Raw genomic sequence first — 14,584 nt, 5'->3', positions numbered from 1 at the left:
CCAGATCCCTATGGTCCCTGGTCAAAAGAAGTGCACTAAAATAGGGAATATGGTGCTATTTGGGATGTAGACCAGGAGGAGTGCTCAGTTACCTACTGTAAGACATTGATTTACTCAGCCAGATAGAGAGCCAGAGAGAACTGGACACTGTGGCCCAATGTGTGTGTGTGTCTGTGTCTGTGTGTGTGTCTGTGTGTGCGCGCGCGCATGCGTCTATCACACACACACACACACACACACCTGTGCCTAAGCATCAACATCAGATGGGAATGACCTGTAGCGCTGTAGAACAAACCTCCAACCAGCAACATCACACGTTTCAATTATTAAATACTTCTTGTTTTCCTGACCTTGCTCGTGTGTGTGTGTGTGTGTGTGTGTGTGTGTGTGTGTGTGTGTGTGTGTGTGTGTGTGTGTGTGTGTGTGTGTGTGTGTGTGTGTGTGTGTGTGTGTGTGTGTGTGTGTGTGTGTGTGTGTGTGTGTGTGTGTGTGTGTGTGTGTGTGTCTGTCCGTGCATGCGTCAGCTGGGAGGTGCTGAGGTTCCTGCTGTCTAACCTGCGTTGGTGGATGGAGGAGTATCGTTTTGATGGCTTCAGGTTCGATGGGGTGACGTCCATGATGTACCATCACCATGGCATTGGTAAGGGCTGTAGGGATTCATATTGGGCATCATCATGGCATTGGTAAGGGCTGTAGGGATTCATATTGGGCATCACCATGGCATTGGTAAGGGCTATGGATTCATATTGGGCATCATCATGGCATTGGTAAGGGCTATAGGGATTCATATTGGGCATCATCATGGCATTGGTAAGGGCTATAGGGATTCATATTGGGCATCACCATGGCATTGGTAAGGGCTGTAGGGATTCATATTGGGCATCATCATGGCATTGGTAAGGGCTATAGGGATTCATATTGGGCATCACCATGGCATTGGTAAGGGCTATAGGGATTCATATTGGGCATCACCATGGCATTGGTAAGGGCTGTAGGGATTCATATTGGGCATTGGTAAGGGCTGTAGGGATTCATATTGGGCATCACCATGGCATTGGTAAGGGCTGTAGGGATTCATATTGGGCATCACCATGGCATTGGTAAGGGCTATAGGGATTCATATTGGGCATCATCATGGCATTGGTAAGGGCTATAGGGATTCATATTGGGCATCACCATGGCATTGGTAAGGGCTATAGGGATTCATATTGGGCATCACCATGGCATTGGTAAGGGCTGTAGGGATTCATATTGGGCATCACCATGGCATTGGTAAGGGCTATAGGGATTCATATTGGGCATCACCATGGCATTGGTAAGGGCTATAGGGATTCATATTGGGCATCATCATGGCATTGGTAAGGGCTATAGGGATTCATATTGGGCATCACCATGGCATTGGTAAGGGCTATAGGGATTCATATTGGGCATCACCATGGCATTGGTAAGGGCTGTAGGGATTCATATTGGGCATCACCATGGCATTGGTAAGGGCTGTAGGGATTCATATTGGGCATCATCATGGCATTGGTAAGGGCTGTAGGGATTCATATTGGGCATCACCATGGCATTGGTAAGGGCTATAGGGATTCATATTGGGCATCATCATGGCATTGGTAAGGGCTGTAGGATTCATATTGGGCATCACCATGGCATTGGTAAGGGCTGTAGGGATTCATATTGGGCATCACCATGGCATTGGTAAGGGCTATAGGGATTCATATTGGGCATCATCATGGCATTGGTAAGGGCTGTAGGGATTCATATTGGGCATCACCATGGCATTGGTAAGGGCTGTAGGGATTCATATTGGGCATCCTAAGACTCCTGTTCAAACTGGAGATGAATTATAGTGCTCTCATAATCACTTCATATTCTTTACACTAGCAGCAGTGTAGAGTTTCTGGTATTGTTAAGCGAAAATCCCACACACTGATATTGCTCATATCACTTTGTTTATTCAAGCTTATGCGTCGACCTCTTGGCCTTCGTCAGAGCTTTCTAAATAGACGCTGACACAACATGTATAAACATGCCAGAGCAGTGTTCCCAAGCACCTGCACCGTCATGGCTTATGTGCTTTTAAATAAAACCCAATGGTTTAATGTTATTGTCACTATGTACAGAGGGTACATAACGCATTTCATACGAAGTGCACTAACAACAGTAGAGTTTTTGGTTTACATTGACTGTGTATTCAGTGTGGGCTATAGTTATGTATTCAGTGTGGGTTATGGTTTACATTGTCTATGTATTCAGTGTGGGTTACAGTTATGTATTCAGTGTGGGTTATAGTTATGTATTCAGTGTGGGTTGTAGTTTACATTGTCTATGTATTCAGTGTGGGTTATAGTTGTGTATTCAGTGTGGGTTATAGTTGTGTATTCAGTGTGGGTTATAGTTGTGTATTCAGTGTGGGTTATAGTTATGTATTCAGTGTGGGTTACAGTTATGTATTCAGTGTGGGTTATAGTTATGTATTCAGTGTGGGTTATAGTTTACATTGTCTATGTATTCAGTGTGGGTTATAGTTGTGTATTCAGTGTGGGTTATAGTTGTGTATTCAGTGTGGGTTATAGTTTACATTGTCTATGTATTCAGTGTGGGTTATAGTTATGTATTCAGTGTGGGTTATAGTTTACATTGTCTGTGTATTCAGTGTGGGTTATAGTTTACATTGTCTGTGTATTCAGTGTGGGTTATAGTTATGTATTCAGTGTGGGTTATAGTTTACATTGTCTGTGTATTCAGTGTGGGTTATAGTTATGTATTCAGTGTGGGTTATAGTTTACATTGTCTGTGTATTCAGTGTGGGTTATAGTTTACATTGTCTGTGTATTCAGTGTGGGTTATAGTTATGTATTCAGTGTGGGTTATAGTTTACATTGTCTGTGTATTCAGTGTGGGTTATAGTTTACATTGTCTGTGTATTCAGTGTGGGTTATAGTTGTGTATTCAGTGTGGGTTATAGTTTACATTGTCTATGTATTCAGTGTGGGTTATAGTTATGTATTCAGTGTGGGTTATAGTTATGTATTCAGTGTGGGTTGTAGTTTACATTGTCTATGTATTCAGTGTGGGTTATAGTTGTGTATTCAGTGTGGGTTATAGTTGTGTATTCAGTGTGGGTTATAGTTTACATTGTCTATGTATTCAGTGTGGGTTATAGTTATGTATTCAGTGTGGGTTATAGTTTACATTGTCTGTGTATTCAGTGTGGGTTATAGTTTACATTGTCTGTGTATTCAGTGTGGGTTATAGTTATGTATTCAGTGTGGGTTATAGTTTACATTGTCTGTGTATTCAGTGTGGGTTATAGTTGTGTATTCAGTGTGGGTTATAGTTTACATTGTCTGTGTATTCAGTGTGGGTTATAGTTTACATTGTCTGTGTATTCAGTGTGGGTTATAGTTATGTATTCAGTGTGGGTTATAGTTGTGTATTCAGTGTGGGTTATAGTTTACATTGTCTGTGTATTCAGTGTGGGTTATAGTTTACATTGTCTGTGTATTCAGTGTGGGTTATAGTTTACATTGTCTGTGTATTCAGTGTGGGTTATAGTTTACATTGTCTGTGTATTCAGTGTGAGTTATATTTATGTATTCAGTGTGGGTTATAGTTTACATTGTCTGTGTATTCAGTGTGAGTTATAGTTATGTATTCAGTGTGGGTTATAGTTTACATTGTCTGTGTATTCAGTGTGGGTTATAGTCATGTATTGGTTATGTGTAGTGTGGGTTATTGTTGTATATTGATTACGTATCATTGTGTGTTATGGTTATATATTCATTGTGGATTATGGTCATAAATTGTTTTTTTTATTCATTGTGGATGATGGTCATAAATTGTTTTTTTATTCAGTGTGGGTGTTGTACCTCCGTCCACGTACTAGCTCTTACTGTACCTCTTAACCCCTACACCCTAGCTCCCTAGGTGATAGCCTTGCTCTTTCTCTGTCCTCAGGCAGTATGTTTTCAGGAGACTACTCTGAGTACTTTGGTCTTCAGGTGGATGAAGATTCCCTGGTCTATCTGATGACAGCTAATCATGTCCTGCACACCCTGTATCCTGACTGCATCACCATCGCAGAGGTAACACTGGTCCTTAGGCACTTCAATATGTACCAAAGTTTGTTGATATGTAAAATCAGTATGCTGTCCTGAATGTCATGGCAACAATGGTGAGAGGAATTAGTAGTATGAAATCACATCTAGATCCGGGTCCAGGCTTTAGCTTCAGACCACCCCACAGTGAACAACACTGACTCCCTAAATTTTATCAGCATATCGATTGCGCAACCAGGGGTGGAAAAATCTTGGATCATTGTTACTCTAACTTCCGCGACGCATATAAGGCCCTGCCCCGCCACCCTTTTGGAAAAGCTGACCACGACTCCATTTTGTTGATCCCTGCCTACAGACAGAAACTAAAACAAGAAGCTCCCACGCTGAGGTCTGTCCAACGCTGGTCCGACCAAGCTGACTCCACACTCCAAGACTGCTTCCATCACGTGGACTGGGATATGTTTCGTATTGCGTCAGTTAACAATATTGACGAATACGCTGATTCGGTGTGCGAGTTCATTAGAACGTGCGTTGAAGATGTCGTTCCCATAGCAACGATTAAAACATTCCCTAACCAGAAACCGTGGATTAATGGCAGCATTCGCGTGAAACTGAAAGCGCGAACCACTGCTTTTAATCAGGGCAAGGTGTCTGGTAACATGTCCGAATATAAACAATGCAGATATTCCCTCCGCAAGGCTATTAAACAATCTAAGCGTCATTACAGAGACAAAGTAGAATCTCAATTCAACGGCTCAGACACAAGAGGCATGTGGCAGGGTCTACAGTCAATCACGGACTACAGGAAGAAATCCAGCCCCGTCACGGACCAGAATGTCTTGCTCCCAGGCAGACTAAATAACTTTTTTGCCCGCTTCGAGGACAATACAGTGCCACTGACACGGCCTGCAACGAAAACATGCGGTCTCTCCTTCACTGCAGCCGAGGTGAGTAAGACATTTAAACGTGTTAACCCTCGCAAGGCTGCAGGCCCAGACGGCATCCCCAGCCGCGCCCTCAGAGCATGCGCAGACCAGCTGGCCGGTGTGTTTACGGACATATTCAATCAATCCCTATACCAGTCTGCTGTTCCCACATGCTTCAAGAGGGCCACCATTGTTCCTGTTCCCAAGAAAGCTAAGGTAACTTAGCTAAACGACTACCGCCCCGTAGCACTCACTTCCGTCATCATGAAGTGCTTTGAGAGACTAGTCAAGGACCATATCACCTCCACCCTACCTGACACCCTAGACCAGAGGTGGGCAAACTTTTTTGACTCGCGGGCCAAATAGGTCCAAAATGCAATCTGACAGACTGCCTAACCCATCTGGAGGAATACCTATGTGAGAATGCTGTTTCGACTACAGCTCGGCATTCTAAAGCATTAAATGTAGTGTGTGCAAACCTCATAGCAGTAAGAACATCTACAACCCTGATCCTTATTAACTGGGTCTTTCAAATGTGCGTTAGCCCTTATCAGTTAATAACTTTGTCTCAAGGAATATGCAAGATATGGCATTTACATACTATTTCATCAGATACTGGGAGGAGGAAATGTAAATAGATTAAAATAACATACGCACTGTGATTTATCAGGGAGATTGAGGGCCCTGGAGTGTGGTTTCAAGAAGGTGCAAATAACCTCAACTCAACATTTAACAAAAAATGGAATCACTTTCAACATTCAAAACATATTAGGACAACACCCTCAATAATATCCTATCAAAATCATAGAATTGGATTGTCCCACATCGATGGAACAGTAGTAATATCTACTTTAAGTTCCTCGGCATACACATCATGGATGGATTGGTCCACTCACACAGACAGCATTGTGAAGAAGGCGCAGCAGCGCCTCTTCAAACCTCACGGAGGCTGAAGACAGACATAGGCTGTACCAAATCCTACCTGCAGCTGAAAATTTTAATTTAAAATTAAGAGCATCCTGGCGTGTTAATTAAGCCTGGTACCGCTGCTCCGCCCTCAACCGCAAGGCTCTCAGAGGGTAAAGAGGTCTCCAAACTTTCCCGGAGGCAAACTGCCCACAGGACACCTACTCACCCGATGTTACAGGAAGGAACAGTAAAGTCTCTTTTTTTCCAGGACATCAACCAGTCTGGAGCCAGTTTTGTTGTGGCTATCATCCAGACAGGCGAGGTCAGTACAGGTGCATCAAAGCTGGGATCTGTGACTGGGCTTTATCTGAAGGCCATCAGACTGTTAAACAGCACCACTAACACACGTGGCTGCTGCCAAACAACACCAGCATCTGACTCGCCGTCCTCCACTTTAATAATGGGTTGTTGGAAATGAAGCGTAAAATCATTCAGCCACTTTAACAAGACTTATATAATTCTACTTGAGACATTATTCATCTGATAGATCGATCATTCTGTACTCTATATCATCGACTGCATCCTTAGGTGACAGGGGACAGGACACCAGTTGAAGTGACTTGTTTCAATTTTTTCAAATATACTGAACCGATACGGCAAAATTCTCTGTGCAGCTCGTCCAGTGATCATTCATATATCCTTATGTACATATTCTTTTCCCCTACACTGTGCTATAAGACAGTAGGGGAATTGTTAGTTAGATTACTTGTTTGTTATTACTGCATTGGAGACTAGAAGCACCAGCTTGCATTAACATCTGCTAACCATGTGTATGTCGTGTGACAAATAAAATTTGATTTGATGATTTGATTTGACTCTGTAGGACTCTACTAAAACAGTACAGCACACACTGGAAAATATGACTCTACATCCAAAACACACACTGGAGGAGCCTGACTCTACATCCAAAACACACACTGGAGGAGTCCTGACTCTTCCCCATCCAAAAACAACTGCAGGAATCTCTGACTTTAGCTCCCCACACTGCAGGAGTCCTGACTCTTTCCCCAGAACACACACTGGAGGAGTCCTGACTCTGGTGACACACTGCAGGAGTCCTGACTCTTCCAAAACACACACTGCAGGAGTCCCCTGACTCGTATGAAGTTACACTGCAAGTTTTACAACTACATCCAGAACACATTGCTGCAGTACAGACTCTACGTCCAAAACACACACTGGAGGAGCTGAGTCTACAAAATAACATCACTGGAGGTTTTTTCTGACTCTACATCCAAAGCAGCCCGAGGAGTTTTCCTGACTCTCGTCCAGAACACACACTGCAGGAGTCCTGACTCTACATCCAGAACACACACTGGAGGAGTCCTGACTCAAGGTCCAAAACACACACTGACAGCAGACACCTGTCTCATCCAAAAAGTCCTCACTCAGGTTTTCCCTCTCATCCAGATTCCACACTGCAAAAGCTCCTGACTCTATCATCCAAAAACTGAGTTAGTCCTGACTCGGATCCAAAAACACACTGGAGGAGCCTGACTCTACATCCACTTTCATCCACTGGAGTGAATATGACTCTAATCAAAACACACACGCCTTTTTGTTTAACTCGCTGACTCTATCATCAAAACACACACTGGAGGAGTCCTGACTCTACATCCAAAACACACACTGGAGGAGTCCTGACTCTACATCCAGAACACACAGAGGACCTGACTCTCTATCCATGCATTTGCAGGAGTCCTGACTCGGATCCAAAACAGGCTTGCAGCCTTTGCTGACTCTGACATGCCAAACACACACTGCAGGAGTCCTACTGACTCTTGACATTGCAGAACACACACTGCAAAAAAGTTCTGACTCCATCAGAACACACACTGCAGGAGTCCTGACTCTAAATCCAGCTGCCAAACACTGCAGTAGCCTGACTCTACATCCAGACACACACTGCATAGTTTGATCTACATCCAGAACACACCCTGCAGGATGATTCTACATCCAGAAACACCCTGCAACAGTCCTGGCACATCAGAATACACCCGCAGGAGTCTGACTCTCAGTCCAAAAACACTGCAGGAGTCCACTCTACATCCAAAACACACACTAGGAGTCCTGACTCTACTTTCAAAACCACACTGCAGGAGTCCTGACTCATTTCCAAACACACCCTTAAGGAGACCTGACTCTACATCCAAAATTACACCCTGCAGGAAATCCTGACTCTAACAACAGGTCAACACTGTCCTGACTCTACATCCAGAAACACACTGGAGGAGTCCTGACTCTACATCCAGAAACACACTGCAGGAGTCCTGACTCTACATCCAGAACACACACTGCAGGAGTCCTGGGCCAAAACACACACTGCAGGAGTGGCCTGACTCTACATCCAAAACACACACTGCAGGACCTGACTCTATTTGCCAGAACACAACTGCAGGAGTCCACTGACTCACATCTCAAAACACACCCTGCACACTGCCCTGACTCTACATCTGGACAAAACACACACTAGTGAGAGTGCTGACTCTACATCCAAAACACACACTGCATAGTCCTGACTCTACATCCAAAACACACACTGGAGGAGTCCTGACTCTACACAGAACATCACTGCAGGAGCTGACTCTACACTGGGGCCAAAACACACACTGGAGGAGTCCTGACTCTACAGCCAAAACACACCCTGCAGGAGTCCTGACTCTACACCAAAACACACCCTGCAGGAGTCCTGACTCTACATCCAAAACACACCCTGCAGGAGTCCTGACTCTACATCCAGAACACACCCTGCAGGAGTCTGACTCTACATCCAGAACACACCCTGCAGGAGTCCTGACTCTCGTCCAAAACACACACTAGAGGAGTCCTGACTCAACATCCAAAACACACACTGGAGGAGGGCCCTGACTCTACATCCAGAAACACACTGCAGGAGTCCTGACTCTACATCCAAAACACAGGAGAGGAGTCCTGACTTCATCAAAACACACACTGGAGGAGTCCTGACTCTACATCCAGACACATCACACTGGAACAGCTGACTCTACATCCAAAGGACACTGAAGAAGTTCCTGACTCTACACCAAAACACACCCTGCAGGAGTCTGACTCTACATCCAGAACACACACACTGGAGCAGTCCTGACTCTACATCAGAACACACCCTGCAGGCAAGTCCTGACTCTCAACCAGAACACACACTGGAGGAGTCCTGACTCTACGTCCAAAACACACACTGCTCTCCTGACTCTACATCCAAAACACACACTGCAGGAGTCTGACTCTACATCCAGAACACACACTGCAGGAGTCCTGACTCTACATCCAGAACACACACTGCAGGGTCCTGACTCACGTCCAAACACACACTGGAGGAGTCCTGAGAGACTCCAAAACACACACTGGAGGCCATCCTGACTCTACATCCAGAACACCACTGCAGGAGTCCTGACTCTACATCCAAAACACACACTGCAGGAGTCACTGACTCTCACATCCAAAACACACACTGGAGGAGTCCTGACTCTACATCCAGAACACACACTGGAGGAGTCCTGACTCTACATCAAAACACACACTGCAGGAGTCCTGACTCTACAGCCAAAACACACCCTGCAGGAGTCCTGACTCTATCATCGACTGTCCACACTGCAGGATCCTGACTTTAACATCCAAACACACACACTGCAGGAGTCCTGACTCTAAATCCAGATACACACACTGCAGTAGTCCTGACTCTGCATCCAGAACACACACTGCAGGAGTCCTTACTCTACATCCAGAACACACACTGCGGTAGTCCTGACTCTACATCCAAAACACACACACTGTTGGTTATCACTGACTCTACAACCAGAACACACCCTGCAGGAGTCCTGACTCTACATCCAGAACACACCCTGCAGGAGTCCTGACTCTACATCCAGAACACACCCTGCAGGAGTCTGACTCTACATCCAAAACACACACTGCAGGAGTCCTGACTCTACATCCAAAACACACACTAGAGGAGTCCTGACTCTACATCCAAAACACACACTGCAGGAGTCCTGACTCTACATCCAAAACACACCTGCAGGGGTCCTGACTCTACATCCAAAACACACCCTGCAGGAGTCCTGACTCTACATCCAGAACACACACTGCAGGAGTCCTGACTCTACATCCAGAACACACACTGGAGGAGTCCTGACTCTACATCCAGAACACACACTGCAGGAGTCCTGACTCTACATCCAGAACACACACTGCAGGAGTCCTGACTCTACATCCAAAACACACACTGCAGGAGTCCTGACTCTACATCCAAAACACACACTGCAGGAGTCCTGACTCTACATCCAGAACACACACTGCAGGAGTCCTGACTCTACATCCAAAACACACCCTGCAGGAGTCCTGACTCTACATCCAAAACACACACTAGAGGAGTCCTGACTCTACATCCAAAACACACACTGCAGGAGTCCTGACTCTACATCCAAAACACACACTGGAGGAGTCCTGACTCTACATCCAGAACACACACTGCAGGAGTCCTGACTCTACATCCAAAACACACACTGGAGGAGTCCTGACTCTACAACCAAAACACACCCTGCAGGAGTCCTGACTCTACATCCAAAACACACCCTGCAGGAGTCCTGACTCTACATCCAGAACACACCCTGCAGGAGTCCTGACTCTACATCCAGAACACACCCTGCAGGAGTCCTGACTCTACGTCCAAAACACACACTAGAGGAGTCCTGACTCTACATCCAAAACACACACTGGAGGAGTCCTGACTCTACATCCAGAACACACACTGCAGGAGTCCTGACTCTACATCCAAAACACACACTGCAGGAGTCCTGACTCTACATCCAAAACACACACTGGAGGAGTCCTGACTCTACATCCAGAACACACACTGGAGGAGTCCTGACTCTACATCCAAAACACACACTGCAGGAGTCCTGACTCTACATCCAAAACACACCCTGCAGGAGTCCTGACTCTACATCCAGAACACACACTGGAGGAGTCCTGACTCTACATCCAGAACACACCCTGCAGGAGTCCTGACTCTACATCCAGAACACACACTGGAGGAGTCCTGACTCTACATCCAGAACACACCCTGCAGGAGTCCTGACTCTACATCCCAAAACACACCCTGCAGGAGTCCTGACTCTACATCCAAAACACACCCTGCAGGAGTCCTGACTCTACATCCAAAACACACCCTGCAGGAGTCCTGACTCTACATCCAAAACACACACTGCAGGAGTCCTGACTCTACATCCAGAACACACCCTGCAGGAGTCCTGACTCTACATCCCAAAACACACCCTGCAGGAGTCCTGACTCTACATCCAAAACACACCCTGCAGGAGTCCTGACTCTACATCCCAAAACACACCCTGCAGGAGTCCTGACTCTACATCCAAACACACCCTGCAGGAGTCCTGACTCTACATCCAAAACACACCCTGCAGGAGTCCTGACTCTACATCCAAAACACACACTGGAGGAGTCTGACTCTACATCCAAAACACACACTGGAGGAGTCCTGACTCTACATCCAGAACACACACTGCAGGAGTCCTGACTCTACATCCAAAACACACACTGCAGGAGTCCTGACTCTACATCCAGAACACACACTGCAGGAGTCCTGACTCTACATCCAGAACACACACTGCAGGAGTCCTGACTCTACGTCCAAAACACACACTGGAGGAGTCCTGACTCTACATCCAAAACACACACTGGAGGAGTCCTGACTCTACATCCAAAACACACACTGCAGGAGTCCTGACTCTACATCCAGAACACACACTGCAGGGTCCTGACTCTACATCCAGAACACACACTGGAGGAGTCCTGACTCTACGTCCAAAACACACACTGCAGGAGTCCTGACTCTACATCCAAAACACACACTGCAGGAGTCCTGACTCTACATCCAGAACACACACTGCATGAGTCCTGACTCTACATCCAGAACACACACTGGAGGAGTCCTGACTCTACGTCCAAAACACACACTGCAGGAGTCCTGACTCTACATCCAGAACACACACTGCAGGAGTCCTGACTCTACATCCAGAACACACACTGCAGGAGTCCTGACTCTACATCCAAAACACACACTGGAGGAGTCTGACTCTACATCCAAAACACACACTGCAGGAGTCCTGAATCTACATCCAAAACACACCCTGCAGGAGTCTGACTCTACATCTAAAACACACCCTGCAGGAGTCTGACTCTACATCCAGAACACACACTGCAGGAGTCTGACTCTACATCCAGAACACACACTGCAGGAGTCCTGACTCTCGTCCAAAACACACACTGGAGGAGTCCTGACTCTACATCAAAACACACACTGGAGTAGTCTGACTCTACATCCAGAACACACACTGCAGGATGTCCTGACTCTACATCCAAAACACACACTGCAGGAGTCTGACTCTACATCCAAAACACACACTGGAGGAGTCCTGACTCTACATCCAGAACACACACTGGAGGAGTCCTGACTCTACATCCAAAACACACACTGCAGGAGTCCTGACTCTACATCCAAAACACACCCTGCAGGAGTCCTGACTCTACATCCAGAACACACACTGCAGGAGTCCTGACTCTACATCCAAAACACACACTGCAGGAGTCCTGACTCTACATCCAGAACACACACTGCAGGAGTCCTGACTCTACATCCAGAACACACACTGCAGGAGTCCTGACTCTACATCCAGAACACACACTGCGGGAGTCCTGACTCTACATCCAAAACACACACTGTGGGAGTCCTGACTCTACATCCAGAACACACCCTGCAGGAGTCCTGACTCTACATCCAGAACACACCCTGCAGGAGTCCTGACTCTACATCCAGAACACACCCTGCAGGAGTCCTGACTCTACATCCAAAACACACACTGCAGGAGTCCTGACTCTACATCCAAAACACACACTAGAGGAGTCCTGACTCTACATCCAAAACACACACTGCAGGAGTCTGACTCTACATCCAAAACACACCCTGCAGGAGTCCTGACTCTACATCCAAAACACACCCTGCAGGAGTCCTGACTCTACATCCAGAACACACACTGCAGGAGTCCTGACTCTCATCCAGAACACACACTGGAGGAGTCCTGACTCTACATCCAGAACACACACTGCAGGAGTCCTGACTCTACATCCAGAACACACACTGGAGGAGTCCTGACTCTACATCCAAAACACACACTGCAGGAGTCCTGACTCTACATCCAAAACACACACTGCAGGAGTCCTGACTCTACATCCAGAACACACACTGCAGGAGTCCTGACTCTACATCCAAAACACACCCTGCAGGAGTCCTGACTCTACATCCAAAACACACACTAGAGGAGTCCTGACTCTACATCCAAAACACACACTAGAGGAGTCCTGACTCTACATCCAAAACACACACTGGAGGAGTCCTGACTCTACATCCAGAACACACACTGCAGGAGTCCTGACTCTACATCCAAAACACACACTGGAGGAGTCCTGACTCTACAACCAAAACACACCCTGCAGGAGTCCTGACTCTACATCCAAAACACACCCTGCAGGAGTCCTGACTCTACATCCAGAACACACCCTGCAGGAGTCCTGACTCTACATCCAGAACACACCCTGCAGGAGTCCTGACTCTACGTCCAAACACACACTAGAGGAGTCCTGACTCTACATCCAAAACACACACTGGAGGAGTCCTGACTCTACATCCAGAACACACACTGCAGGAGTCCTGACTCTACATCCAAAACACACACTGGAGGAGTCCTGACTCTACATCCCAAAACACACCCTGCAGGAGTCCTGACTCTCATCCAAAACACACCCTGCAGAGTCCTGACTCTACATCCCAAAACACACCCTGCAGGAGTCCTGACTCTACATCCAAAACACACCCTGCAGGAGTCCTGACTCTACATCCAAAACACACCCTGCAGGAGTCCTGACTCTACATCAAAACACACACTGCAGGAGTCCTGACTCTACATCCAGAACACACACTGCAGGAGTCTGACTCTCATCAAAACACACCCTGCAGGAGTCCTGACTCTACATCCAAAACACACACTGCAGGAGTCCTGACTCTACATCAAAACACACCCTGCAGGAGTCCTGACTCTCATCCAAAACACACACAAACACAATACATTAAATGAGTCGTGGATGACACCCCCCTCCCTGGTCATGATTAATTAAAGCACTTATTATTGTCTCACATCTTTGATCATCTCTGTAATTAGGAATAATGTCGTCTCGGTCAGTAAACGGAAGCCACTGCTTTGTTTTGGCTCTAATTCATTCAATTAAAGTGTATTTTTCTAGGATCCTGTCCGTGCTGTTCCTGGAACAGTGGCAGTGTTTTGGGAGTTGTATTAGTCGTATGTACAGTGTAGTATAAATCTTCCAACAACGTGTTGGCAGGTTCCTTCTCCGCAATGCAATAACAATTTAGAACTTGTAAAACCAGTTGAATTTAAAACGAATATAAAGTCAAATGCTCAGTATAATATAATAAACATTTTATCATTAGTATAGTACAGGAAGGCAGTAGTCTCAGTATGTGTTGGAGTAGTAGCAGTATGTGTTGGAGTAGTATCAGTATATATTGGAGTA

At 46.2% G+C, this 14,584-nt stretch overlaps 1 protein-coding gene across 1 annotated transcript in view; it reads left to right on the top strand.

Moving 5' to 3' along the window:
* Nucleotides 1–14,584, top strand: part of gbe1b (glucan (1,4-alpha-), branching enzyme 1b) — a 401,340-nt gene that overhangs the window by 182,842 nt on the left and 203,914 nt on the right. The window contains exons 8-9 of the mRNA XM_052468704.1: nt 525–640; nt 3,964–4,091. Coding sequence (XP_052324664.1) covers nt 525–640; nt 3,964–4,091 — 244 coding nt within the window. The remainder of the gene's footprint in view (nt 1–524; nt 641–3,963; nt 4,092–14,584) is intronic.

This window comes from Oncorhynchus keta, chromosome 18 (genome assembly GCF_023373465.1).
Source record: "Oncorhynchus keta strain PuntledgeMale-10-30-2019 chromosome 18, Oket_V2, whole genome shotgun sequence".
NCBI classification, from domain to species: domain Eukaryota; kingdom Metazoa; phylum Chordata; class Actinopteri; order Salmoniformes; family Salmonidae; genus Oncorhynchus; species Oncorhynchus keta.
This window is presented reverse-complemented; position numbering and strand designations above follow the sequence as displayed.